The sequence below is a fragment of the Seriola dumerili genome, unplaced genomic scaffold, assembly GCF_002260705.1.
Source record: "Seriola dumerili isolate Sdu_G_001 unplaced genomic scaffold, Sdu_1.0 BDQW01000097.1, whole genome shotgun sequence".
NCBI classification, from domain to species: domain Eukaryota; kingdom Metazoa; phylum Chordata; class Actinopteri; order Carangiformes; family Carangidae; genus Seriola; species Seriola dumerili.
In genome coordinates this window covers 157750-184714 of record NW_019174352.1, presented here as the reverse complement: position 1 = coordinate 184714, position 26965 = coordinate 157750, and the positions used below count along the sequence as shown (strand labels likewise).

The 26965-nt window shown below is 40.6% G+C and overlaps 2 protein-coding genes across 3 annotated transcripts; both read left to right on the top strand.

Annotated features, from left to right (window-relative positions):
- The first annotated feature begins 1813 nt into the window (after window positions 1-1813).
- uba2 (ubiquitin like modifier activating enzyme 2) lies at window positions 1814-10933 on the top strand. Its single transcript, XM_022746293.1, has 17 exons — window positions 1814-2003; window positions 3285-3368; window positions 3545-3615; window positions 3736-3800; window positions 3901-4001; window positions 4198-4319; window positions 4559-4626; window positions 4780-4901; window positions 5105-5204; window positions 5816-5967; window positions 6163-6256; window positions 6470-6582; window positions 6993-7148; window positions 7359-7455; window positions 8233-8338; window positions 8448-8590; window positions 9506-10933. The coding sequence occupies exons 1-17, from the start codon at window positions 1863-1865 to the stop codon at window positions 9718-9720; spliced, it is 1950 nt and encodes a 649-aa protein (XP_022602014.1). The 5' UTR covers window positions 1814-1862; the 3' UTR covers window positions 9721-10933.
- A 1925-nt stretch (window positions 10934-12858) lies between these two features.
- On the top strand, window positions 12859-25192 carry ca5a (carbonic anhydrase 5A). Of its 2 annotated transcripts, none has more exons than XM_022746214.1 (7): window positions 12859-13199; window positions 17123-17320; window positions 18342-18460; window positions 20608-20703; window positions 20886-20948; window positions 21666-21824; window positions 22448-25192. In XM_022746214.1, exons 1-7 carry the CDS (start codon window positions 13058-13060, stop codon window positions 22616-22618), a joined length of 948 nt encoding a protein of 315 aa, XP_022601935.1. In that variant the 5' UTR covers window positions 12859-13057; the 3' UTR covers window positions 22619-25192. The 2 variants fall into 2 exon arrangements, with proteins under 2 accessions (XP_022601935.1, XP_022601936.1); XM_022746215.1 differs by lacking the exon at window positions 12859-13199 and adding an exon at window positions 16914-16943.
- Window positions 25193-26965: the final 1773 nt, after the last annotated feature.

Genomic DNA, 26965 nt, shown 5'->3' with positions numbered 1-26965 from the left:
GAACTGATTCTCCAACCGTTAATCCGTTAATGAGAACATTTTATAACTTATTTGTTTCATAGAGCTGGTGACAGAAAACAAATTGCATATATAAAGATAGTTAGTAACTATTACTTTAGCTGAGAGTGACAACATCCTGACCATAATGTACTCTGTTTGTTCACGCAGCCACAGGTAGCCACTAGGTTCAATGTGAGGTTACTATAGAGCATCAATTTATGGTACATTTCTGGCCACTTTAAGTAGGGCACAGCCTAGGGTCATTGCCTCACGCATCTTTCTACCTGGAAATCCTCTTACACCATCATAAACATGATAATATGAATGAATTTACTCCTAATAATGTGCAGTCAAGTAATGGGCCCATTGAACACAGATTTTAATGAAAGTTGTTTTTTTAAATAGTAGAGTACAAATACATATTTAGACAACAAATTGTCTCTGTAGCTCGTTGTAGATTAGTGTAATGTCCGATATAGGCAGGCAGAAGCAGACATTCATTGATTAACCTACATTTTGAGGTCCTATTGCACTAAAGTCATGCTGGTTAGGTAACAGAAATAACCCTTCTATTACAAACCATTCATAGGTGTCTTTTTTCTCAGATACCTGTGTGTTCGAAATAGCTAATGTGATAGTTCATGTCATATGTTAATATTATCTATATTTGGAGATCAGTTGCCCATGCCTCAACTGTAAAGGGACTGCCCACATTGTCACATGGTGACAATTTTTAAATGATCATACTTTTATATAGTCCTTCATGTTCTCACCGTCTGTCCTCATGCTAGGTAGCTGAGTTCAACACAAACACTGTGCCCTAACACCACATCTACAACCCCCTGTTCACTTTGTGCATTGTCTGCCAAATAGATGGTGAAATCCGACCTACATCACAGGGCATTCGTGATTCATGATTGTTTGTTTTACTGTGAAGATACACACACACACACACACACACACACACACACACGCACACACACGCACACGCACACAGGTTTTTGCACAAAAAGTTTTTTAAAAATCCCTAGGATGATGTATAGAGTTTTTTTTTAATTTAATTTAGGCTGCTCTGTCTGATTCCAAATTGACAGTTAGCATCAGTACAGTGTAGAAAATGTTAGTTATCCATCTGAAAGAAAAATTATAGTGAGGGGGATGTCACTAGAGGTCAGAAGACAACTGTTAATAAGTAACTACTGGTCCTATAGTCAGGGACTTGTAGAAAACGCCCCAACATTATCATTTTATGGGGATGTTGGGATGAGGAAGAGAGAAAATTAAGGTTTGGGTGGGTTGGTAACAAGTGTGTTAGGAGATTTAAGTATGTAATATTATAATAAACGATACAGGAAGACATTCTTATAATATCCAGAAACATGGGTTTGGGAAGGAGGCTGGACAGGAAGCGAGAGGAAGGATAGGATGTACTGGACTTAATCAGACATTGCATAAAAGGTAAAAATCAGACAAAAAAGGTAGATGAGCTGACACTATGGTCATTTTGAATCTGCTACAAGGAGGAAAGGAAGGAACTGATATCAGCTTTTAAGAAAGCTAAGCTAAGTATCACTGTAGGGAACCTCCTTGGGTCAATATACAGTCATGCGCCTGAAGGAAACAGAGCTAATAGTGAGAAATAAGTAGTTTTTTTACACACTCTAGTCCTGTAGGCAGCGGCAGTGCACCTGCATGTTGGTTTGCCAACCGCCAATTAAATGAGAATAAGAAGAAGAAGCCGGAAAAAAAAGAAGAAGAAGTCGGTGACCCGGAAGTGGGAGGGACTTTGTTTCTAAAGGAGAAGAAGCTAGCCGCTAGCCTCCCGGTGCTGCAGGCTCTAGTTCTGTCTCTAACCGGTCGACATGGTCCAACTGGTGGGTTCCCTCCGAAAAGAACTGGCCGACTCCCTTTCCACCTGCAAGGTGCTGGTGGTGGGAGCGGGAGGGATTGGTTGCGAGCTGCTGAAGAATCTCGTCCTCACCGGGTTCAAAAACATCGAAGTGGTCCGTCACATTTGTGTTTGTTTGTATGTGTGTGTTAGCTAGCTAGCTGGCTATCATGCTAGGTCTTTGTGCTGCACACACTGCGCCTGGAGGTGTGAGGGCTCGGACTAATTCCTGAGACGTGGCATTCAAAGGAGTAAAACATACGAATGTTTGCCCTTGTCTTGATGCCCTCCCTGTCCCTGAGTATATAGTTAGGTGGACTGGCCCAGACATGATGTAGTAAAAATATGAACACTGCCGTAGCAATGTAGCAGGAGCATTTGGCGCCATTAACACTGCTAAGTTAGCTCGACAGCTTCTTTGTAAATTGACGGCTAGCTGGCTGCCAATATAGACACACTTAGACAACCCTTTGTTTAGTTTTGTCAAGTCGAATATACTGTTAATATTATCACGAGATATAATAACGCTATACAAGCTTTAAATGTGTGTATGTTTGCTTAGCGCTTGTACTTACGCTAAGAGTAATGGTTGTTTGGGTTTTCTAGAGTCAACAGTCAAATGTTTACAGCTAAGCATTCGTGACTGTCACTGGGTCCCAGACAAGGGTTTATGTACCTCTGGGGGTCCGTGAATGGGTCGCTCCTAAACTGAGTGACAGATAATGTTCACCATTATCACTTTTTTATTGAAAATTGGCACGAAATGTATGTTTGTATATTAAAATATTTAATCAGATATACTCATTTAAATTAAAATGACTTTTTTTTTTTTTAAATAGAGAACAAGAAATATTCATAGACAACAACAACATACAGCCAACATACAGCCAGGCAACCAACAAGTAGAATTAATAAAAGAATCGTAATAAACATCAGATAATGAAGGTTTAAAATCTCGAAGTGGAATTAAAGTTCAGTAGCTTGAGGCCAGTTTGTAGTTTACTGTATTCAAAATGTCAGTGTATCTGAAACCAGTTTAATTGTAGAGCTCTATAGATGAATATCACAAGATGATTATTCTGTTTTGTCAATCTTGTAGTGTAATTTTCACACTTGTGACCTTCACTTTGTAAAGGGAGTTGTTTTTACAAACCTTAGTTGTAACAAATGCCACATGTCTGCTTCAGACATATTTGAAAATGCAACTGAGTGTCTGGTTGTCATTATTTGTTATTGTGTGCACCAGCAGGTATTTTTGTTGTAATTAGACTAAACAAGATTTCGCTGAAGTTGTCTGATGTTGTATTTGCGTGTGACAGTTTGTTTGGATTGTCTGTCATATATTATCAGTTACATGTATACATTACTGATTTTACACCCCTATTGATTTTGGCAGATTGACCTGGACACAATTGATGTCAGCAACCTGAATCGCCAGTTCCTCTTTCAGAAAAAACATGTCGGCAAGTCTAAAGCACAGGTATGTTAACATCAGAAAACTGACCTCTGCCACTGGTTGTAGTAAATCTTGATTTGACCTGACGCTGTTATGTAAAACACCTTGAAATATGTGCACTTACTGTAACACTTGACTGCAGAATAAATCATCTTCTGTGTGATGTTTGTGCCTTTCTTACTTACTTTGTGGATTTGTAGGTGGCCAAGGAGAGTGCGTTGCAGTTCTGTCCCAGTGCAAATATTATTGCCTACCATGACAGCGTCATGAAGTAAGTTTCTTTCTTTTTCTTGTCCCTTTCATTCATTTTAATTAATTGAATCAATTTTATCTGTACTTTTGAGATGGAATTGAGTGATCAACATGATTGCGTTTTTTATTTTTCTAACAGCCCTGACTACAATGTGGAGTTCTTCAGAAAGTTCATGCTGGTGATGAATGCTCTGGATAACAGAGGTAACATCACTTGACCATGACCACTTAAACATTTTTTTGTTACTCCTAAGTGCCGACACTTCAAATTATGAGGAAAATAAAACCCCCTTTGTCTCTGTAGCGGCCCGCAACCATGTGAACAGAATGTGTTTGGCAGCTGATATCCCTTTGATAGAGAGTGGCACAGCTGGTTACCTGGGGCAAGTCACTGTCATCAAGAAGGTAGGACATGCACATCCTGGTTATGCTAAAATCTGTTGAATTACTATCCTACTCAGAAAAGATTTTGTTCCCTGCACATATTTAGGTAAGGTACTAGAAGGGCAGTGAATATCTCATCTCATTTTGTATCTTTCCTCCTCTCTTTTTCTTTTTTCCTCCTTTATTTCTCCACGTGCACCCTCTCTTCCTTTCCCAGGGAATGACGGAGTGCTACGAGTGCCAACCTAAGCCCACCCAAAAGACCTTCCCAGGGTGCACCATAAGAAACACGCCATCTGAGCCCATACACTGCATTGTCTGGGCCAAATATCTTTTCAAGTAAGGCTCGTTCTCAACATAACTAAGTTATAGCCTCATTCAAATGCACAACAATGCAAACATAGGCATATTGCACAGTAAACTGTCTCTAGACTGCACATGTTTGAAAACCAGCAGTCGTAATGTAGAAGTATGTGATTATGCTGCAAATGTGCTAAAGCATGCGAACACACCACCATCAAAACAATAGAGGTGAGTACATGTTGTAATGTTCATCTTGCATTGTCTGTCTATCATAGTCAGCTATTTGGAGAAGAGGATGCAGATCAAGAGGTGTCACCTGACACAGCGGACCCAGAGGCTGCATGTAAGTGAGAGCGTGGCTTTACATTTGTTTCACAATATCTGATGAGTTATGTCTTCAAATCTCATTTTCACTCCATTTGTGATGGAAATGGGTGGATAGATGTAAAAATACACAAGCACCCTATACTATGTGAAACCTGAGTTGTGTACACAGGGAACCCCGAAGAGACAGCAGCTCGTGCCACAGCCTCAGAAAAGGACGGGGACATCAAGCGCATCTCCACCAAGGAATGGGCCCGATCCACCGGATACGACTCCGTCAAACTCTTCAACAAGGTAACAGTCAGACAGATGAACTAATTGCAAAAGTGTTCGGGATGCAAACTTTTTTTGTTTGTTTTTTTTGTTTGTTTCTTTTTTTTACAAATTTGCATAGAACAGTTTCACTGAACACACAGCACAGATTTTTAGCAGCACTGTTTTAGTGTTTTATCACCACAAACGTGATAGAGTTGGTTATGATTGGTTTTCCTCTCCAGCTTTTCAAAGACGATATCATGTACCTGCTGACCATGGACAAGCTGTGGAAGAAGAGGAAAGCTCCTACACCTCTGGACTGGCAACAGTTAGAGAAAAGTGGTATGTCTGTTCAATATTTATGTCAGAAACAACTTAAGCTGTTCAATTGGTTTTTACACAAACTCAAATTAGAGAGCTGTATGCTTCACGCGTCATTGCTTATCTGTGTTGGTGAATAAGTGTGTAGGACACAGGTTTTGACTTGCAATGTTCAAGGTAAGTCAAACAAACTGGTGAAAAATATGTTTAGTGAGACATATTTGAAGATCAAATACAATCTTGTTGCTTGCTGCCAAAACTGTCATAGCAATAGACCCACTTCTTAAAATCACAACAGCAATACAAGGAACATGGAATGGTATTGCTGCCAAAAATGTCAGTCTGCTTGACTGTCAGGAAGATACTAAGCATGTATCTGGAAACCAAACCCGAATTTAGTTTTAGGGTTCAGCTAATTAAATCTAAATCAAGGTCTCTGTTTGACTATTTACAGACAGAATAGACAAAAATATGTAGGAGTATGAAGGGGTTTTTTTTTTTGGAATACCTAAAGTAATTGCAGCATAACTGTCCACAACATAGCCAATAAATGTATGCCTTATTCACGATTGTGTGTATTTGTTTATCAGTATGTTCATCCATATGTTTGTTCATGTCGTCCATATTTTCAGTGCGTCCTCAGGAAGAAACTCCAGGTTCCGGTTTGAAGGACCAGCAGGTTCTAGGTGTTTGGGGTTACTGCCAGCTGTTCCAGCACAGCGTGGAGACTCTCAGCTCACAGCTGCAGGAGAAGGGAGAAGGTGCTGAGCTGGTCTGGGACAAGGTAACACACAAACTAATAGACAGCTGGAGGGAATGTTTGTACACCTGGTGTAAAAATCTGAGAACAATAATACTGGTGAATAAATGATCCCTCCAGAAAACAGTGAGAGATACATGCATATCTGGCTTTAAAAGAGAAGTGTTTTTGAATAGCTCATGTGAGTTTAACGCCTTCACTGCCTCCTCTTGTCATCAGGATGACCCTCCAGCCATGGACTTTGTTACTGCAGCATCAAACCTACGTATGCACATCTTTAGCATGAACATGAAGAGCCGCTTTGATGTAAAGTGTAAGTTGGTTGTCTCACATCTTGCCAACAGAAAACTGGTTACATTGGAAACAGACTATCATTTCTTTGAATTTGCTGTGTTTTATTTAATAAACATATTGTGCATGGTCTAAATAAGTTTGAGATATCCTAATTCCGTTAGACAGTAGTGCACACACACAGCCTCAGATAAATGTCTCTAATGGTAGGTATGATTTATGTGATTTGTTTCAGCCATGGCAGGGAACATCATCCCAGCTATTGCCACAACCAACGCCGTCATTGCTGGACTCATTGTGCTGGAGGGACTCAAGATCCTGGCAGGGGAACTAGAATCCTGTCGCACGGTTAGTTCAGTCACCACCAAGTATTACAAAATCTGCTGCTGTCTCATTATGTAGCCTAGTGTTTGCAATTCTCCAGGTGCTGAAAATGCTAACCTGTTATTCAGTCAAGGTTTCGGTCAGGTTGTACTTGCTTGGATAAATGTTTCAAACCCTTTCGTGTGAATTAATAGTTGTAGTGTGGTGTTTTACAAGAGATTGCAGCTGTGCCGACCTGTTGGATGCTCATGTAAGGGTTGCAAGAATAATATTTATTTTGATAAGTGAAACTTGTCAAAATCTGAGGGTTTTTGGAAATTTGGTAAAACAGGCACCGCACACGCAAAAGATTTTGCCATGTGCCACAGTAACCTGGTTAATATCAGAATAAGCTATTGGGGTTAAAACGGTTCTTTTATTTGTCTCATTTTCAGATCTTCCTGAACAAGTGTCCCAACCTCAGGAAGAAGCTGCTGGTCCCATGTGTCCTTGACCCACCCAGCGCCAACTGCTATGTCTGTGCCAGCAAACCTGAAGTCACAGTCAAACTCAATGTCCACAAAACCATGGTCCTCTCTCTGCAGGACAGGGTAATATGATGAGCTGTGTTTTACATGTACAACAACCTGAACCCACAAGAGAGAACATCACCCTGTCGCAATGAAAGTGTTTGTTTAATCAGAAAATGTGTATATGATCTACCACACATGGTATATAGGCCCAAGTGGTGTCATGTTGAGGTGACATGTTTACTGCTGCCTTGTTAACTTGTGGATTTAATGTTTTTGTAATATGCTCAGATCCTGAAGGAAAGGTTTGGCATGGTGGCTCCAGATGTTCAGATAGAAGATGGAAAAGGGACCATCCTCATTTCCTCGGAGGAAGGAGAGACAGAGGGTAAGGACACAGGGAAAAAAGACGTTAAATACATTTTTATATATTATTATATATATATATATATATATATATATATATATATATATATATAAAGTAAGCATAAAGATGCTTACTTTGTTTACTCTTAAGATTTTGGCTTTTTGAAACTATAATGGGGGATGGGGACAAGAGACAGATGGAGAGGCTGAGAAGATGACAAAAGAAAAGTTAGGCATTGGAGTGATGATTTTAAAAAATGGAGACCAATTAGTATTATATTTTTGGGTCGTTAGTGGTTTGATGAAAATGAAAACTGGAGTGCAGTGAGTCTCCATTTGGACAGGAGAGGGTGCTCTAATAGCATCTGTCAACTGGTCCATAGCTAAAGTGCACCTACTGGCTGGACAGTGATTTCATGCCCCCCTTTTTTGTTCGTAAGGTTTGTAATCATAAAACAGAAAATGAGCAGTTCTCGACTTGAACATGTTATCATAGCAGAGATACACATCAGAGAGATTGTTCATATCTCAGAGGGCAGCGTGAGTGATGAAGCCGTAACAAAATTATATATTGTATAATTTAGAGTAAGTTTATTTAAACTAATGAACCAAAATGGACATAAAAATAATTTATGAAATGTGTGGAAATGTACTTTGGTTTACTGTCTTAAAAACATTTGGCATTTGGTCAATATGAAGTGGTGTTAGGGAAATGGAAATTAATGTCTGACACACGTCTAGTGCTACAAACACATACTTGTTGTTAGGCATGTGTGTAACTCCCATCCTGTCTTCACAGCCAACAACAGCAAATTTCTTGCTGACTTTGGGATCCGTAATGGAAGCCGTCTGCAAGCTGATGACTTCCTGCAAGACTACACACTCCTCATCAACGTCCTACACACGTACGTCCCTCTTGTGCATGTGAATGTGCCCAAGTATTTTGTTTTGATGAAGCCACTCCAGTGAGTGAACCTGAAAATGATATGTGTTGGTTTCTGTCTTTGTTGGCAGTGAGGAGCTAGAGCGGGATGTGGAATTTGAGGTAGTCGGTGAGGCCCCAGACAAAGCTCCGCCCCCTCAGACTAACCAGGAAGAGGTTAACAGCATCACCAATGGCAACAAGGACTCCGCCCAGCCGTCCACCTCCTCTAAAGGTCAGCAGGAGGCAGAGAAATTTTTCATTTTTCTGCGGTGTACATCAGTCATGCCGGTTAATTTAGTTCTGTTTATGTATTAAATGATCTAATTAGTGAATGAGAGTGGGAATGAGCAGGGACGTATGTGCTATACTTTATTAGTGCCTTAGAATGTGTGTTTACTGGCTTTTCATTATTTGTAGTGATATCTGGATTCCTAAGTATCATGTGATAAAGATGATTGTAGATATGAAACACTTGATGGAACTGGGTGGGTTCACAAGCTCAACATGATAAGCAGGCTGTAAGTTCTCTGCAAGGGGCAGCTGCTAAGTTGTTGTTTTACCAGTGCTACACAACAGTTCCCATGTAAAAGAAAAGTAGATGCAGCAGATTAGACTTGCAGATCAGCTGTACTTGTCCTCTAAAGAAGGAATGTGTTCAGACAGACATTGACACTGCAGCCACCGTGTTCATGAGGCCACACAGCAGTATAGAAAACAGTGTCATCAAGCAAAAACATTGAACTTTACCCAGTTTTTGTCACAGCATAATGCAACATTATCTGCGTTTGACCAATCAAATTCTTGCAAACGCACATTCCTATTACATGACAGAATGAACACCATATTCAATTATTCAGTTTACCAGGGGATTGTAGCAAGTACACGAGGATAAAATGAATCTTGCTTTGCTAAATTTTCACAGTTGTAAATTCCTTCCTTACAGTACTATAAATCACTGCAGTGTTGTAGTGTATGACGAGTTTTAACTCATCGATGTGTCATTCAAATTGGATTTCTGGGGTTTGGCTCACATTGTCAGTTTTAACTTCATAAAGAATCCAAGACGGCAGTCAGAGTTGTTTACTCCAAGGCTTAGTGCTTCCTCTCTTTAACCTGAGTGTGAACATTGTCGTTCTCTGTCTTTCAGCTCCAGCAGACGACGATGACATCATGATCGTTGACTCTGATGAGGAAGAAGCGGTGTCATCCAGCTCTGCAGCAACAGTGAGCACCAGCACCAAGAGGAAGCACCCGGATGCAGAAACTGGCGAGACCTCCACCAAGCGTCCACGGACGGAGCAGTCAAGTGCAGCAGCTGCCCCCACCGACAACGATGACGATGACATCATTGCTCTGGACTAACCCCTCCTCCGTGGTCTCCTGAAGGACTGAGAACTCTTTGCAAGCTTGTCGTTTTGACTCAAGACAGACAGTAGGCTTAAATAAAACGCCTCTTTTATGAAGAACAATTTACTGCCCTGCTTTATCTTTCGTCACTCCCTCCTCCCCAACTCTGTGTTTGTTTGTGCTTTCATATCCCTCTGCTCTCCACATGATGCTGTAAATAGATTCTACACTTTAAAAAGTTTTGAAAAACACATGCAACTTCTTTTGTTATTTTTATTCATTCCTTGTCCCTATAAAATGCTTCTCTGGATGGTAAAAAAAAAAAAAGTGCTTATTTTGTATTTTTTATAAACGTACTGTATTTCTCATGCTATACAAGTCAGGGTGTTTTTTGTGCTTTGTGGTCAGGTTACAAAAGATTTAAAACCAAAACATTTTCTTGGATTGTAATATTGATCTCAATTGTTGTGAAGGGATGGTAAACGACAGACAGACCCAGGAGTCTGCAGATTGTGGTACTTGAGCAAAGGCGCCTGCTTGCAGGTGCTGTTGATGTTGATGGACTGGGTCGGTAAAGCACAGAGGCACAGACGGGGAGTTTGGCCACGTTGTGCCATGGGGCGTTAGTTTGCTACCTCTTTTCTAGAACTAACATGTTTTGGCTGAAAATATGTAACCACGCCCTCCATAACACCGCCACAGTGAGGTGCCCAGCTCTTAGGGAATCAAAAAAAAAGTTACTCAAACAGCCATGGAGCAGCACAGTGGCGCTAACATGGATCCACTGTGAAACTGCAATGACTGCACTGTATCCTTCAAAGGCTGACTAAGCACAAGCGGCTTAGATCCAAGCTAGTAGTAGTTTGATGTAAACATGTTACAGTGCGTTTTTATTACTATGACTAGTTGTTTGAGCAAAGAGGTTGCCAATTGTTTTAAGACGGTTAAAGACAGTGACAGACAGAACCAGAGATGGAGTATAACCAGTCATTCTGTTTCATTCTGCAGGGGTTAAACTGGATTGTGTGATGGCAGTGGAGTCCTGTTCTTAAATAACATAAGAACAACCACTCGCACAGAGGGTAGGAGTTGAGCACCTGCTTACTTCTCCAGTTTAACCCCTGTGTCAGTGTCCATGATTTTATATTTCATTGTGATCTGACTTGTTCTTGAAAGACTGACAGCCCTTTGGTCCAATTTGGTGAAAAAAAATAAATTCAACAATGCAGAGATGTCTTGTTTTGTCTCCATGTTTGTACAAAGTTCTTGGAAATCCAATCATTTTTGCAATTTGAATATATTGCATATCCATTCAATTACAAAGACTATTGGGGAAATAATCCAAAAACATGTCATAAACACAAACTCGGATGTTTTCTGCATATAGCCAGATTATATTGTTTTGGAATTGTAGACTTGGTTTATTATCTTGAGGGTGGAGTTCAGCAAGATAAGAGACGTCAACACAACAGCACTGAAAACATCTGAAAGTTCAGTAAATGATCTAAAGTAAACGCACTAAAAGCAGATAGAGAAAGACGGGTTGTCTGTAGGACCCTGTTTTCTGCTTAAGTGTGCCATCATTATCAGATGAATCTGTGTGTTCTTGATGTCTGGTAAATATTTTGTGTGTTCAGGGATTAAAGTCTGACAGACATGTGATCATCTCTTTACACAGTGTGACATTCTTTAGAGTTGCCATGATGCAACATGACTACACACCACACACACAGCACTTTACTATAAACACGCTTAAGAAAGTCTAGTTTGATGAGATTAATCTTCACTTGTTAAATACAGAACCAGGATGAGACATGATTAAAAATTCTGCAACAGCAATTGAAGATGCTGAATGCTCATGCTCATGAACAGTTTTCTAGACTGAAGCAGATACACTCATTGCAAGTAGTGCACAGGTGTAATGAATTACATTAATGAATGCTCAGTTCCACTGAAGTATCCCAACAAGCCAAGCAGTGAGCCAGCATCCACAGTAAGTGAAACTAATGTAATGCAGCCTTTATTAAGGTAATTAATTACAGCTGTGGTCTTCCTGCCGTCGTGTCAAAACGTCTGCTGCCAGTGAGGTCTTTTATTGGTTAGTAAGAAAACTTTTGTAGTTGCATCCAAATGTATTTTGTTCAGACAAGCTGAAGCTGCAGTGCGATCAGAAAGTGTTCAATTGATCAGTTTCTCCCCACTCTGTGTGTGATGTCACTCACTGCAGCTGTGAGCATCCTGCCACATACAAACAAGCAAGCAACTTTTAAAGGTCAGAAAGGTTCATGATAGTTGAACTCTTACCTTGTAAAAAATATGAATGGGATTTAAAAGTTGAATATATCCAAAAATGAACGAAGGTTTATGAACATTTTCAATTTTTATAGAAGGAGTTTAAAATGCATAAAAGTTCTGTCCATTGATTTCAGTGGGACAGATTTCAGACAAAATGTTGAACATTTTGGAAAGTATAAAATAAAAATTAATTTAAAAATTGAATAAAGTCAGTAGTGTTATAGTTGAGCTGAAAATTATAAAGTTGGACTGGAGTTTCTCTGTTAAAATGTTGTAGTCCACAATGGTGGATAACTGATATTAATGATAATACTTGTGATAATAATGTGATTTTACTTCAGTAAAGTGTACGATGTAGGACTCGTAATGGAGTATATTTTATGAATCCTTTATCGAAATACAAGCAAAAATAAAAAATATTACAATATTTCTGCTTTCCAATTGTGTATGAAAACCCCCAGTTACAGCACTATGTCGATTTGTAAACTTCTTCCACCACTGATTGGCTTCATAAAATTACAAGAAACAAGTAAATCTAAAATAAATACATTTGCATTATTATTATTAAATCTGTTTTGCTATCAGTCCACAGCCATCATCATCGCTAACGCCCCTCAGAGGAGGCCGCTGATTGGTCAGCACTGTAGCCCCCTCCCCCCTCCCCTCCTGCAGAGCAAACATTTTTCCAACAGCGGCACTATCTTATCACTTATCGAGGGCCTGCGCACGATTTAACGGGCTACAGACAAGAAAATCGGTGAAACGGCGGTTGGGTTTTGCGGTCACATTTTGAATTCGTGTGAAGCGAAAGCCTGCCCTCTCCCCCGCCCCCAGGTATACGGTAAGAGGGCAGAGACAGAGGAGCGCAGCCAGCCGATAGTTTTGTTTTGAACGGGCTCTGCGGTGACTGAGAGCTAACTTTTGTGGAGTCAAAGAAGACTTAACGCTAGCTAGCCGTTAGCTTCGGATAAAACAGCGCAGCGAGAGACGTTAAAGAACGTTAAAGTGCCTCTTGTAGCCGCCGTGCTGTGAAGCTGGTAACGTTAGGTTGATCAATATGGTGACTTTGTCATCCGTAATAAGACCTCTGGCTTCTCAGCTTCACCGACAGCTCGTTGGACACATCAAGAGTCACCGGATAACGCCTGTCAGAAGATGCAACCTCACGGCGTGCTCCAGCAAATATGTGCTGTCGCAGAGTAAGTACTTGTGGTAAACACGTTTATATAGCTGCACATAATGTCTCGTCTTCCCAGCTTGTCGACGCAGCTGTTTATTGTCATACAGCTTCAAAAGGAGGCATTGAAATCTCATACATTACCGCCCACAGTGGCAGTGTGTGTATCAGCACGGCAGCGGTTTGGTTTGGTTTTAGCACACATTGTGGCTTTGAAACCTTTTCATTGTGGGTCACACGGCATCAGTTAATGGTCACTTTTGTTGTCATCTGAAAAACGTGCAGGAAGAGGATTTGGAAAGCTTGGACTGGAGTTTCCCCGGCACTGGATTTGGATCAAACACTTCTCTGTTGACTCAGCTGTGTCAGAGACTGACCACAGACTCCAGGTTTTCCAAACAATTATCGATATCCCTGATCACTGGCCCATATAGGGGCCATATGAAGCCCTTTCACCTACATTGCGCCTGTATGTGAAGTCGCTATATAGTCAAGAATGTTGTTTTCAAATGTGCACCGCCCACACACTTTAATTGTTTTATGCCTTTATTGTCTCCAGCACATGTGTATATCCTCACTGAGGTTTGTTTGATATCATGTGGAAGATTTTGGTAAAAAAAAGTTGCAGTTATAACGAGAACCTGTTACCATTATAAATATAGTGAATGCAACTTGAAGAGCATTTGTATGTTAGACTTCTGGTAGGAGGCACTTCCCTTAATTTTGATGTGCCCTGTGGAATATTGGAGACACCTGAGCTCATCTGACAAGTTACAGCAACTTCCTCACCACACCCAGTGACATGAGCTATTTCTTGTTCACAATCTCATGCCAACAACAACCACAAAGTCAACATGGAAAAAAAAAAAAAAAAAAACCCTTTGGAAGTGGAAAATTAGTCCGGTGCAGCAGAGCTTTTATCTTCAACCACGATAATAAACACATTTCATGTTTAACTTTAACAAGCTTGTTGTACTGAGAGTTGTCTGGCTGCCAAAGCTTTATGAAAGGGCTGTTGGGTTGTCTTTGAAGTGGCCCACTAGAAATTGGGTTTCTTGACCTCTCCTTTGATCTATCCTGATACACTTTCTTTTTTGTTCGTAAAATGGTACTTTTGCTTTCCCCATCATTTCATCATGGGGGGTGTAGAAGGTTTGTCCACTTGGTTCCCTAAGTTGAGCCTCTCAGGAACAACCTCCAGCTCCTTCAGTGGGTTTGGTAGACCCAGTCCCCAGTGCCAAACATGAACTTTAATTTGTAACATAAAAGATTTTGGTAGAGCTCATCAGGGGTGACGCACACCCTGAGGAGAAAGTGCTGCCTGAAACTCTCAACTCAGGGAGCAGAAATCCCTCGGAGGATCGGTCGACTCAGATAACAAAATGCATGTTATACCAGTTTCCGTGATGTTATCTTGTCAGGCAGACACTTGCTTTTATCTGCAGAGGTTTAGAGATAAACTCCTGTGTAAATCAAAGTTGTTGTTGAAACTAGTTTTTCCAGTAGAAAATATTCCCATGTTTTGTACTATATTAATATAATTGACATGAAAAATATTCAGAGATAACCCACTCGGAGTTGAAGTGTGAGTTAGTATGGTCCTCTTTACTGAGAGACAAGCTGGACGAGTCAAGTATTGGATCACAAGTGATGTTTTTTCATTTACCTTGCTGCCTAAGAGACGTACTATAGGCTTAATGCAATATTTACTCAAAACATATCACTGTAAAATTGTACTATTTTAGCCAAGAATGTTTTCACTGTAGGGCAGTACCACAGTTGATGGATTCATGTACCTGTACTGACACAACCATGATAATTACAATATACATTGACATTGCCATGTAATTTGATATATAGTAATAGAAAAAAACTCGGAGAAATTATATCATACTTTATATTATTGCCCACTTATACTATATAGTATAAAGTCTTTCACAGTGAACATTGTGTCTGCTGTCAGTGTTTAAACTGCCACCATTGCGTGGTTATGTTGTGCGTACTTCCAGTCAGCAGTTTCACCTGCTACCAGCAAGTTAATTTTCATACTATCCAGAAATAAATGGTTAATTTTGGCTTCTACAAATGTAGGAAAAACACATCCATAAATTCAAAACACGCCTTTGGAAAACAGTGTAATGTGGTATAGAGCACTTTAATAACAAGGGCTCCTGTACTTCCTCACGCTGTGGTGATCCTGCTTGGTAGCCGGACTGACTCACCTTTGAAAGTCTCTGCTCTCAAACAAAAGCTGTGTTTTGTGCTAAACTAATTGGCTCAAAACATATGTTATTGTGTGGTTAAAAAAAAAAAAAAAAAAAAAAAAAAAAGCACTGTCTTTGAAAGTGTCTTTGTGTCCAGCAGTCAGTGCTGCTTCACATCCAGAACAGCATCAAAGTGTCGATACTAGTCTGGCATATTGGATCGGTACATCCCTCATGTTTGTGAGGCTTTTATGGTTCCTATTATCCTATAGGACACGCAATGTGTTTGTCACTGAGTTAGCACAACTTTGTTAGCTGAGCAGTGACAAGATATTGACATGTTGTATTGTACCAGGATGGCACATCATTGTAATTTGTTGTTAAAAAGTAAGAATTGGCATTAACAGTGTTCTTTGACTGGTGATGAATTGTAGGGTAGAAAAGGCTGTTTTAGGGTTTTTCTTCCCTGTGATTCCTGAGTTAAACCAGTGACCAGGTAGAGGTTCAGCAATGTCAGCGTCTTACTCAAGGGCACCTCTGCAGGACATATGTTTATTTCAGGAACTGAATCTGTGCTTGCTCTATGCATACTGGCATCTCTCTTACTAATTTTCATATTCATACATGTTACTGGCTTATGACTGCTGATGCAGGAAACTCATTTGTTTCATACCTGCCACGTCATTTTCTGATTTAAGACATCTGGCTGTAACACTTAAAGAAGCACTGCAGAGTCATGCAGTGGCAGTGACATGCCACAAATCAGACCAAACTCACACTTGACTATTACCAAGTGAATGAGCATGAATAGCTTTCAAAGCAGTTATTGTGTGTCTGTGCAATAACAGAGTCAGGCGGCCTCCCCCAGGAGCAGCCGGTGAAATCTGATGAAGATGAAGGTCATCTCCCAGTCAGACCTGTTCAGCCTGGCGCACAGTGGAAACCTTAAGCCCTGTGCTGGTTGAATGGAGAGGAAAACAATAAAATAAGCTGCTTTTATGCCTTTGATAACCACACTTGAAATATTTTTTCTGGAGAGCTTTTTTTTATTTTATAAGTAGAAGATTTTATGTGGAGTTAATTTTTTTTTTTTGTTCTTTGGGTGGATTTCAAGAGTAAAGGAAAACAAAAAGGAGGGAGGCAGGGAAAGTGAGCAGAGTTTTGGGTAATTAGAAAGCAAGTCCATTGATAGACAGTCCAAGCTGGCGGTTTGACTGGCCAGAGGTCTTGGTCTGATTCCCCCGCTGTGGAGTGGAGCTGGGGGCGTGCCAGGACATTCCGTGTGTCACTTTCTGTACAGCCAGCCCACTTCGCTCTTATTTTGTAATTTCCTTTAAGGAAAAAAAATGTAAGAGGACTAGAAGGAAGTACCATTGCTCATTTGCTCCTTTTGATTCAGTTCCTTCAACCAGCTTGAGGGAGAAGTAGGATTCTGTGTCAGTCCAGCACTGTCATTGTGCAGTTTTTGCATTGCTTTTTTATGAAGCAACTTTGATTTTTTTTTTTTTGCTTCAAAATGGACTGTCTGAAAATGCAGCAGGCAGCAGAGTACAACATGAAAAGTAGGTGTCAGCATTTTTTTCCCCACTTGTTAAAACAGTAATACTGTTTTACTTGTGCATGGACAGCAGGAGGTGTGATTTAGATATGAGTCTTTTACATTTTAAATCCTTTACTTTTAATTCTGTTTGATTTCCTCCCTCTGCTTCTTCTTCTCCTCTTCCTCTCTCCTCATCTCCAGTGCATCCCATGTGGCAGGGACCCCTCGCGGTACCCGGAGGTGATCGCCAGTCTCCCATTGACATTGTTGTACGGAAGAGTGTCTTTGATTCAGAGCTGAAGCCTCTGGTCACCGATTACGACCCAGACACCTGCCAACAAATCTGGAATAATGGTTACTCCTTCCTGGTGGAGTATGATGACACGACAGACAAGTCCAGTGAGTACTCCTCTGTCTTCTTCATTGATGTATTTATGTATTAATCCACTTAATTCTTCAATTAATGCCATGTAGAAATCTCGCAAGTAAAATTATGTTCTGTATAAGTTCCTCATTATAGCAAGTCAGTAGTTTCCCTTTAAATCTGAACAAGAAAACCTCAGCAGGGGGAATGCATGTTTAGATCTACACAGGAGGATTATCTCCGTCTTGATCCCCCCTCCCCTTAAAGAGCCCTCTGTCTGTAGGAAAAAGTAATGCTGCTGGTAAAAACCATTGCCACATGGAACTGGTGATTGTCATGTGACTTGTGTGTCTCTCCTGACCTCAACAACTACTATGTAGTCTGTATTTAAAGTGTTGGTAATTTTGGTATAATTGCTGGGCTACACCAAAACACTCACTGTCCAAACCAATATAATTATAAAAATAGACTTTATTTTAAATTACAAATGTTTTAAAACTGCAAAATTAACCACTTCATACGTGTCACATGCTGTGGGTCCCCTGGTATTATGAGCTTAGTCTGGTGCTGAGAGCACAAAAACAGGTTTATAACTGAACCATATAAAAACCATAACCATATAAAAATGTGGAGAAGGATAGGACAAGGATTCAAGAGAACAGGTTTTTTATTAACAGTAATTTAAACAATGAAACAATGGAGTGATCTTCACACGACTGCAGGTACTTTGGAATGTATAGATGGTGAGGAGTCCTTCTTTGTTGTCAGTATTACTGTCACTGATAAAGTTTATGGCGGAAATAAAACAGTCTCTTACTTTCATGTTTCCTGGATGTTTCAAGGTCAGTGTTACTACAAGAACAACCTGTTCCTCAGTGAAATCATTTCCTCCTTTAGAGGAGGAATCGACTAACGTTAACATTTACTTGACAGTGTGAGATATGATCCGACTCCTGTCGAGAGCTGGCGTTTCATTTTCTTCACAAAGGATTGTGAAATCTGTATTTGTCAATGTGTAATGTACTGATCTACATGTACTTTAACTTTCCGGTGTAGCGCTGAAAGGTGGCCCCCTGCAAGACAAATTCAGGCTGTGCCAGTTCCACTTCCACTGGGGTGAGAGCAACGCCTGGGGGTCAGAGCACACCGTGGACAGGAGGCTTTTCCCTGCAGAGGTACTGTGCTGTAACATGCATACACTGACACAGACAGACACTGCATGAAACTTCAGTTATTCCTGCACTGGCTTTTTGCATGGACAAAAGAGAATCACATAAAACACTGTAACAAAAAACAGCATGTTTTATTAAAGTATGAAAGTGGATTGGTTTTAGCACATGACAGGAAGGAAATATTTTTATAATATTGTCAAGAAACATAAAAGAGGAAAGAGAAGTAAAGGAAGTCCCAGTTCCTGTAAAGCTTGTTATGTGAAACCAAATGATTCCAGAAAAAATCCAAGATGAACAGGAAGAAGAATACTCCTCTTTCTTTTTAATATTGTAGACATGATACACTTTGGAGAATGCTTTTATCTACAGAGCCTCTCAATATTATGAGCTTAGGAGCTGCAACAAGAACGATTCACAGTAGAACACATTCCAAGAGAACAACACCGAAAAATACAGCTAGGGCCACTCTTGTAAAGTTAAACATTTAAACTTCATGAAGGAGGTTTTATGTCCAGATCTGTGTCTTTTACTTTGAAGTTGAAAATCACAGTTACCACACCATGCAAGATGATAGAGATCCGCCCAGTAGAGATTTTGCTGTATCATTTATATCAAGGTAGTTATCGCCTCAAAGACTAACTTAATACCAAATACCAAAGTGTGTTGCAGCTCTAACAATACTCAGCAGTGACATCACAGTATACACCCTTGAGCATGCTTGAATGTAACTGTAGCATGGTGGGAGGTAGGGTTGTGCGATTAATCTAATTTCTATTTTCGATCATGATTTTGGCTTCCAACGATTATGAAAACAAGATAATAGAGATAAAACGATTATTGTGTTGCATTTCTTTTTCTTTTTCTATTTGTGTGGGGCCATTACAGGCTTTTTTGGGGATAAAAACACACCTGTTTGACGCTATAGCAGAAAAAATTCATTAACTGAACTGGGCTATACAAGAAAACCATACCTGTAACATCAGTATCCTGCTGTGCACACCCTCTGTTGTTTTAAATATACCCTGACATGCCCACTGCTAGGTTAATGTGCATGTTAAGCACAGAGGTGTGGCAGTGACATCTATAGCAGGTGCGTGTGTCCTATAGTGTGACCAAGCCACTGAATGGAAAAAGTCAGATGTACAGAGCCATAGAAAGCAAGTAATGGAGAGAGAGAAATTCAGCTTGTACTCTGCAATTACTTCCTCTTGACCAAATGTTCTCTTAAGAGTTAAAAGAAGAAAGGAGAAATAGAAGAAAACAAGTCTAACGCTGCCACTGTTTAAACAGTGTGGATGTTGACTTAGTTTGCGGTCCTTTTTCTTCTATTTGCGAATCCTTCTTGAAATGCCTAGAAAAACAGAGTATTGTATTGATAACATCAAGTTTGGTGTAGAAAATGATTTATCATCCCTTATCTATATCAGTGTTTATCCTCTGCTGGTTGCACGGTGCCAGATTATTTGATCCAGCTGTGTTCCTCTGTTACTCTTTATGTCAGTAAAGCCAAACCCATAAATGGTGTATTTGTCTCTCAGTAGTTGGGGTATTAGACTGGTACAGTTGTCCTGCCTCACGTTTGCCCACAGAATATCTATTTTCATGTTGTTCCATTAACCTCAGCACACTTGCATAACAAGAGGTTCCACTGTGTGTGTGCATATGTATGCGTCCTCTGCCAAGCCCTTGTTGGTGGTGTTAGGAATGTGTCCATGTCATAGCTCTCATCACTCAACAGTCTCTGTATTTGTGTGTGTGCAGAGGATCAAGTTTCAGTCCTGACTGACAACTTTGTCCCATCTTTGTGAGTAGCTGATGTGTTGTGTTCATGCATTTGAGTTTGAGTATCTGCAAATGATTAGAGCTGCTGTTATTAATTTTTAATAAGATGTCAACATGAAAAACTAAACACATCACAGTGAATTCAAAATTAGTCACATGGAGACATTTATTTTGAAAAGAGACAGGAAGGCAGGAAAGAATTAGTGGGTCATTTGGGGGACAGAAGTAGTGCGCCTGGGCTCAGGACAGGGTGGGTGAAAAGAGCAAGGTTATAGGTTACAGTCACACACACACACACACACACACACACACACACACACACACACACAGAGTTCATGAATGGGTTTTTGTACTGTGTGTGTCCACAGCTCCACTTGGTCCACTGGAACTCTGACAAGTACAGTCTGTTCGAGGAGGCAGTGATGGAGGACAACGGTCTGGCTGTGATCGGAGTCTTTCTTAAGGTACACACATGTGTGAGCACCCACGCAGACGTGTTTGAACCTTCCTTGTGGTGCATCCACAATGCGAACCGGCACATTCTGCTGTGTGTTGAATATATACATGATGTGGTATGTGCCATATATTCAGCTTTGCACTGCGAGTACAATAAAGATTAATGTCTTAATGTCTAATCCATGTGTAGGTGGGAAAGAGACACGAGGGGCTGCAGAAACTGGTAGACGCTCTGCCTACAATCAGACACAAGGTGAGTCCACATACGATGTTTTACGATGCTGTGCTCCTCTCTGAAATGAACTCATAAGTCTAGTGACCAAATACAGTCCATTTAAAGTCTACTATTGAATGGTAACAGCACTTGACAGGAAGATAAGCACTGCTGCCCTCTGGTGTTTATTAGAAACACTACAGGTCTGGTCAGACAGGCCTCCATCAAGGGTCACACAAAAATCTCCAAGTACCGATGGATATTTTTCACCAAATAGTCCCGAGAACTAAACTCAGGAACCAGATTTGGAGCTAAAAATCCTTTTATCAATTTAATGTTTTAAGACAAATTAGACAAACCATGGATTAAAAAACTGCTTTGATTGAGATCACAATTGTTACTGATATAAATTACATCGCGTTATTGATTTCTGAAAAAAAAAGAAGAAAAGCCTTCCTGAAAATATATTCATATATTCCTTTTGATTGGTATTTGAAGGTGACTGACTTGAAGTCATTGTGTGTCCTTCTTTTACATCACTGCTACTGAACTGCTTATCACCAATAATGTCTGATAAGGTTTGTGTTTGGCTAATAAGATTAAAAAAAAATGTGACACCTCTATATCACTCATTGTGTAACACTCATTGACATATTTAATGTTAGGTAATGATTAGATAGTAATTCTATTCAGAATTCGAGCAGTTTAACTGACTACTGTTTATTTTGTGCTCTCTCTGTCTCCGGCTGTCTGCAGGACAGTGTAGTGGAGTTTACGAGGTTCGACCCTGCCTGTCTGTTACCCACCAACACTGACGACTACTGGACGTACCACGGCTCTCTGACAACACCTCCCCTGACCGAGTCGGTCTCCTGGATTGTTATGAAGCAGCACATTGAAGTCAGCCATGATCAGGTGTGTGTGTGTGTGTGTGTGTGTGTGTGTATGTATGTGTGTGTGTGTGTGTTTTAACCAAATATTTCATCACATTGTCCAGATTTTGTTTTATTTTTCAACATTAAACTTCTCTGTTAATTGAATCAAGGTGCAACTAAATGAGATAGTATGTCTCTTGCACTAATCAATATTTTTTATATCAACAATGAATGTAATGACTTTGAATTATATTAAACCTGTTATTACATTCATGTCAAATCAGCTTCCTCCTCCAGATGCAGGAGGAAGCTGTTTTCTGCTTTTTGTTTGGTGGTTAGAAGTACAACCTCAAATGAAAGCTAGTGTTACTCTGTGTCTGTTGGATGTTGTTCTGCTGCCCCCAAGTGGCCAAAAAGTAACTGGAGCAGCTTCAGGTTGAGCTGAACTCAGCAAAACCGGTTCCAGAAGGTAAAGGGGAAACTGTGTTCAGTAGTGTTGCCACACTGCAACTATCCTAACCCCTCCAGGGTGTGCCCAACTATTTGTACAACTGGGCAAACTAGCATGACAGCATGTTTGGCAAAAGACCTCCAGCTATTACAGATAAGATCAAGTAAATCAGCCTGTGTAAGTTGTGACTCTTTCTGTTTCCCACCCTTCAGCTGGCGGTTTTCCGGAGCCTCCTGTTCACCTCAGCTGAAGAGGAGGTACAGAAGAGTATGGTGAACAACTTCCGCGTGCAGCAGCCTCTTCGCGGTCGCACCGTCCGCTCTTCCTTCACTCCCTTCCTACAGGAGGCGCCATCAGCTGATGGCGACAAACACACCCACTGACGCAACTGGACCCAGTACACCCACACACACACACACACACACACACACACACACACACACACACACACACACACACACACACACACACACACACACTCTGACACAGTATTACACACAATGAACATCAACATACCCACAAACACTACTCTGTGAGCAAGTGTCTGTGTTCTCTCATTTTTCTTTATTCCATCTCAACACAATGTCGTTCATTAGCATTTCGAGCAGAAATTCTACTGTAAAGTTTCTACAGAGAAACTTCATGCGGTTCTTTCACAGAGCGAATGGATGTTTTAATTGCAAACAGTGAACAGTTTTACATGGAGGATGTAGGGAGACTTCACTTTCTGGGTAGTTGAGATTTTAGTTTTCTTGACATTTTTCAGATTTCGGTTTGACTGTTTCAGACCAATAACCATAAGGGATGGTTGCTGTGGGGAAAATATGTAGTTTTTACTGATTTTTTTATTAAGGTGAATCATATTTATCATACATATACAGTTTATTCAGTTACTGTACATGAGTTTGTACAGCTGCAGCTCCGTGCAGAGAAATGCACCGAAGCTGGAAGTAGAAACTCAGTAGCCTTCAATACTACACGAGCGTCTGCTCTGTCTTCCTGCTGGTGATGTTTTTACCATGTAAGGACGGTGGAGCTGCTGCCGGTTTACACAACAGCAACCAAGAGATTTTTAACAGACTGGAGTTGTGTCTCCAGTAGAATACTTAATTTATCTAATATCATCAAGTGCTTTTTTTTTTTTTTTTACAACAATATCACTTTTTTAAAATCCTGCATTGTTGGTTGTTGGCTTTATCCTTGATTTTATCATTTAAACATTAAGATGAATCGAATGTACGTTTTCTTCATCTGTTACCAAGAGATTATATTGTATACAGTACATCTGACATTCATAAAAGTTATATAGTTATTTTTTGGGCATATTTGCTTTTATTTTGAGAGCTAGAGTGGAGAGAAACAGGAAAGGCAGGGCACAGAGACAAGGTATGACATGTGCAGCGGCAAGGACTCAGCCTTAATATCAGTTGAGCCACCGGTGCCCCCCTCATAAGCCTTTGTTTCTTACATTACATGAGGTTTAATACTCCACTGAGCCTTGGTTCTTCTCTCCACAACCTGTTAAACATGTTACTAATACGCACAAACATGCCGGGTTACTGTAGCACATGTACTTTAAGAAACCTCTAATTGAAATAAGTATTTATCTTCCATTACTTATTGTACTGTCTAGCACCATAACCACAGTGCCTTAAATGTTCTCTGTGTAACTCACTGCCCCTGGCAGAGTTTCCACAACACAACAGAACAGAATGATCCGATCCACACCTGTTCCATTAAATTGCTGTTCAAGTAAAGTGGTTGCTTCAATGAGCTCAGGAACATCGTAGAAGAATCCAGTGAACTTTTCCCTGACTAAACTTTGAGGTCGACTGATTGAATCAGGTTTTGTTATTGGGAGGGAACTGCTGTCTTCATGAGTCCCTCTGGTTTTGTTGTTTTTCTTTCGTCCCTTGTGTTTATTTTTATTTGAGGCGGAAGACTAAGATTTATTAAAGTAACACAATAGGACAAATTCAGTTTTACTGTGTTGGGTTAAAGAGTTGTAGAATCTCTTAACTCGTCTAAGCTGCTTTTATGTTTTTAAAATTTTAGTCATAAACACAAAAGGTACTACCACGAATAACTGTGGCAGACACTGGGGAGACTTCCTGAGGGATAGAAAGGTGACACAGTGGGACCAACTGTCTACAACAACAACAACAACAACAACTATTTGAGCTACTTAAACTTTAAAAGCTCTAAACTATGGAAACCGAATGCTCCTCAGTGTATGATTTTTAACTTAATCCAGACTTTGTTGTGACAACAGAGAAGACACAGCGCAGATGAGTATAATAAAGAGCAAGCTTATGCAACCCTGCATCAGATAAAGAAGTCTGACAGTTCGCCTGCTCTTGCTCTCCTTCAACAGTAGAGGTGCTCTCTGTGCATCTTACTATGCAGCACTATTATAAAGAGAGAGGAGGGAGAGGCAGCCAGATAGAAAGACAGGAGAAGAGAAGGAGGAGAGGAGCACACACATAATATGAAAGAACCCGTTTAGTTTCACCTCACATCTGAAACATTGCACTACAAACCAGAAAACCATTTCAAATCTGGCCACATTTAACACTATTCAAGAGTGAAGGTTTCCTCCATTAGTGCACAGTTGCGTTGAGGCAGGGGCGGGAGGTCACAGTTGTCTTTACAATCCCGCTGTAACAATGCAACTGTCCAAACCGGCCCCTCCACGTCTTTTGAAATAGCTACCCCACTTCCCCCTCCCCTTTACGGACGCTCACATCAGGCACCCACCCCCCCCCACCCCCCCTGCTCCGTCACCCCAGTAGGTCTTCCATCGATTCCCCACTTGAGGCCAGGCATGAAGCTGCACTGAATAGACTGACTGGATATGTATTGAAAAGATCTGATGCTATGTGATGTGCACTGAGGGACGTTAATTCATTGTGAATGCTGTGGACTCATTACATAAATACAGAGGGGGCCACAAGGGGGGGGGGCAGTTTGAGAAGACTTTCAGAAATGCAGAAAAGACTCCTGGTGTGGGATTTGATTTTGATGTGTATCAGTCTCACTTTCTCTTTACAGATGTTACAACACACACAATCCACGTCCAATGCATTACACTAACATGGAGATAAGGGACCCAGTACTGCAGTTCTCTTGTACAGCTGTGTTTTATTAATGTGCTTGAATCATGCACCATGACCTGCCATCATGTTTTCATTTTTTTTTTTTTTCTTCAACTTTGAATGCAATTAATGTCAATATATTGCAATGCAAATGTCCAGTCTGTGTAAAATGTTTGTCTAAATGGCCTTTTCTCTCGAAGCTGGAGTCAGTGACATGACGTCAGAAATCATTTTATGGAGATTTGTTCATGGATGGTAAATAATCCATTATAACAGTTACATCTTCAGGAGTTTAAAATCTTTCTGTTTTACATTTTCGTCTGCCTTTTATCACTGTCTGCCTTTCGAATCATAAACACATTACAGAATGCTGCCATGCCGTTTCCTTCATGATGTTTTACACTCTTACATCTTTCCATGCCTTCTGTAGCTCAGTGCGATGTTTTAGCAGGTGTTTGTTATGTATGCTGTACACTGTATTTAGTACATATTTTAGCTGTTTATTTGTACAGTGGGCAGCCAACATTCCTGCCCTGTGGGGCTCTACTAGGCCCCTCTCCCCTCCCAGCATGCCTTGCTCCACCTGGATGGCTCCTTATGGACTCCTGTCCAGCTGTGCTACCAGGAAGTGTTTTTCTCCCAGAGACCCTCGGGGGGGGGGGGGGGGTGTAGAAAACCACCCAACAGTGTCACATGATACAGATGTAAAGATGATTTTAAAGAAGCTGACATTAATAGATGTATAGTTTAAATAAATTAATAAAGTAATGTGTGATGTAAAAAGGATCTTTTTTTTGTTTGTTTTTTGTTTGTTTTTTAGATGAAGTGGTGTAATGCTATTTAATTTTATGACCCATTAATTTATATCACTTAGAGATCTGTCTTCACTTCGACATTAAATACAGTGACATTATGAATCTACTTTGTTGACTGTACAAATGAAAACTTCCAAGGGGAATGAATCCTTTTACTGGGCACCGTAAATCAAAAGTGAACATCAAACTCAAGAGTTTTCACCAAGCTCCTGCTTACAAACCATCTCGGCCTTTCTAGAAAAGGTTCTACATCCCCATTGTTCTTCAAGCAGACCCAGCTGACCCAATTCCTCTCTAAGCCTGAACCAGTGCAGGAACATGTTGCAAAATACAAACCTCTGCTAACTGCCTCAATCTGTCTCAATCCCCCACCCTAACCCCACTGATACCTTTGAAGTCCCCCTGACAGATGTGGGATATTTGGTGGCCCCCACCCAAATGCCTGGGGTCCTGGGGGTGGGTTGTTTAAACACTCTTTTATACACTGTTACCATGGCTGGGTGTGATTTGGGTCTCCACCTGATTCAAACCAAAGAAATGAGACTGAAGCGAACCTCTCAGAGTGTTTATTGTGCTTGGCTGCAGGGGAGAGGGGCCTGGATTTACAGCGACACACCGGTTAGTCTCTACTGGGCTTCCCCCGATTGTATGAGAGTGGACAGACTGACTGGAGACCCCAAAGCTTTTAACTGTTCTCTCTGTGTGTGTGTGTGTGTATGTCTTTGTAGTAGGTCAATGAAAAACATCTTACAACCACTGAATGAAGTGGGATTCTGCAAGCACATAGAACAGTCTATTTTCACCAGCTGCGACAATGAGG

What these genes read in the sequence shown, in the direction of transcription:
- uba2 (XM_022746293.1), top strand. Translation starts at nt 1,863, where the DNA reads ATGGTCCAACTGGTGGGTTCCCTCCGAAAAGAACTGGCCGACTCCCTT. An exon ending in GAGCCGCTTTGATGTAAAGT is followed by an intron (nt 6,257 to 6,469) that starts GTAAGTTGGTTG and finishes GATTTGTTTCAG; the next exon opens with CCATGGCAGGGAACATCATC. An exon ending in AACTAGAATCCTGTCGCACG is followed by an intron (nt 6,583 to 6,992) that starts GTTAGTTCAGTC and finishes TCTCATTTTCAG; the next exon opens with ATCTTCCTGAACAAGTGTCC.
- ca5a (XM_022746214.1), top strand. Translation starts at nt 13,058, where the DNA reads ATGGTGACTTTGTCATCCGTAATAAGACCTCTGGCTTCTCAGCTTCAC. An exon ending in CAAATATGTGCTGTCGCAGA is followed by an intron (nt 13,200 to 17,122) that starts GTAAGTACTTGT and finishes CCTCATCTCCAG; the next exon opens with TGCATCCCATGTGGCAGGGA. An exon ending in TGATCGGAGTCTTTCTTAAG is followed by an intron (nt 20,704 to 20,885) that starts GTACACACATGT and finishes ATCCATGTGTAG; the next exon opens with GTGGGAAAGAGACACGAGGG.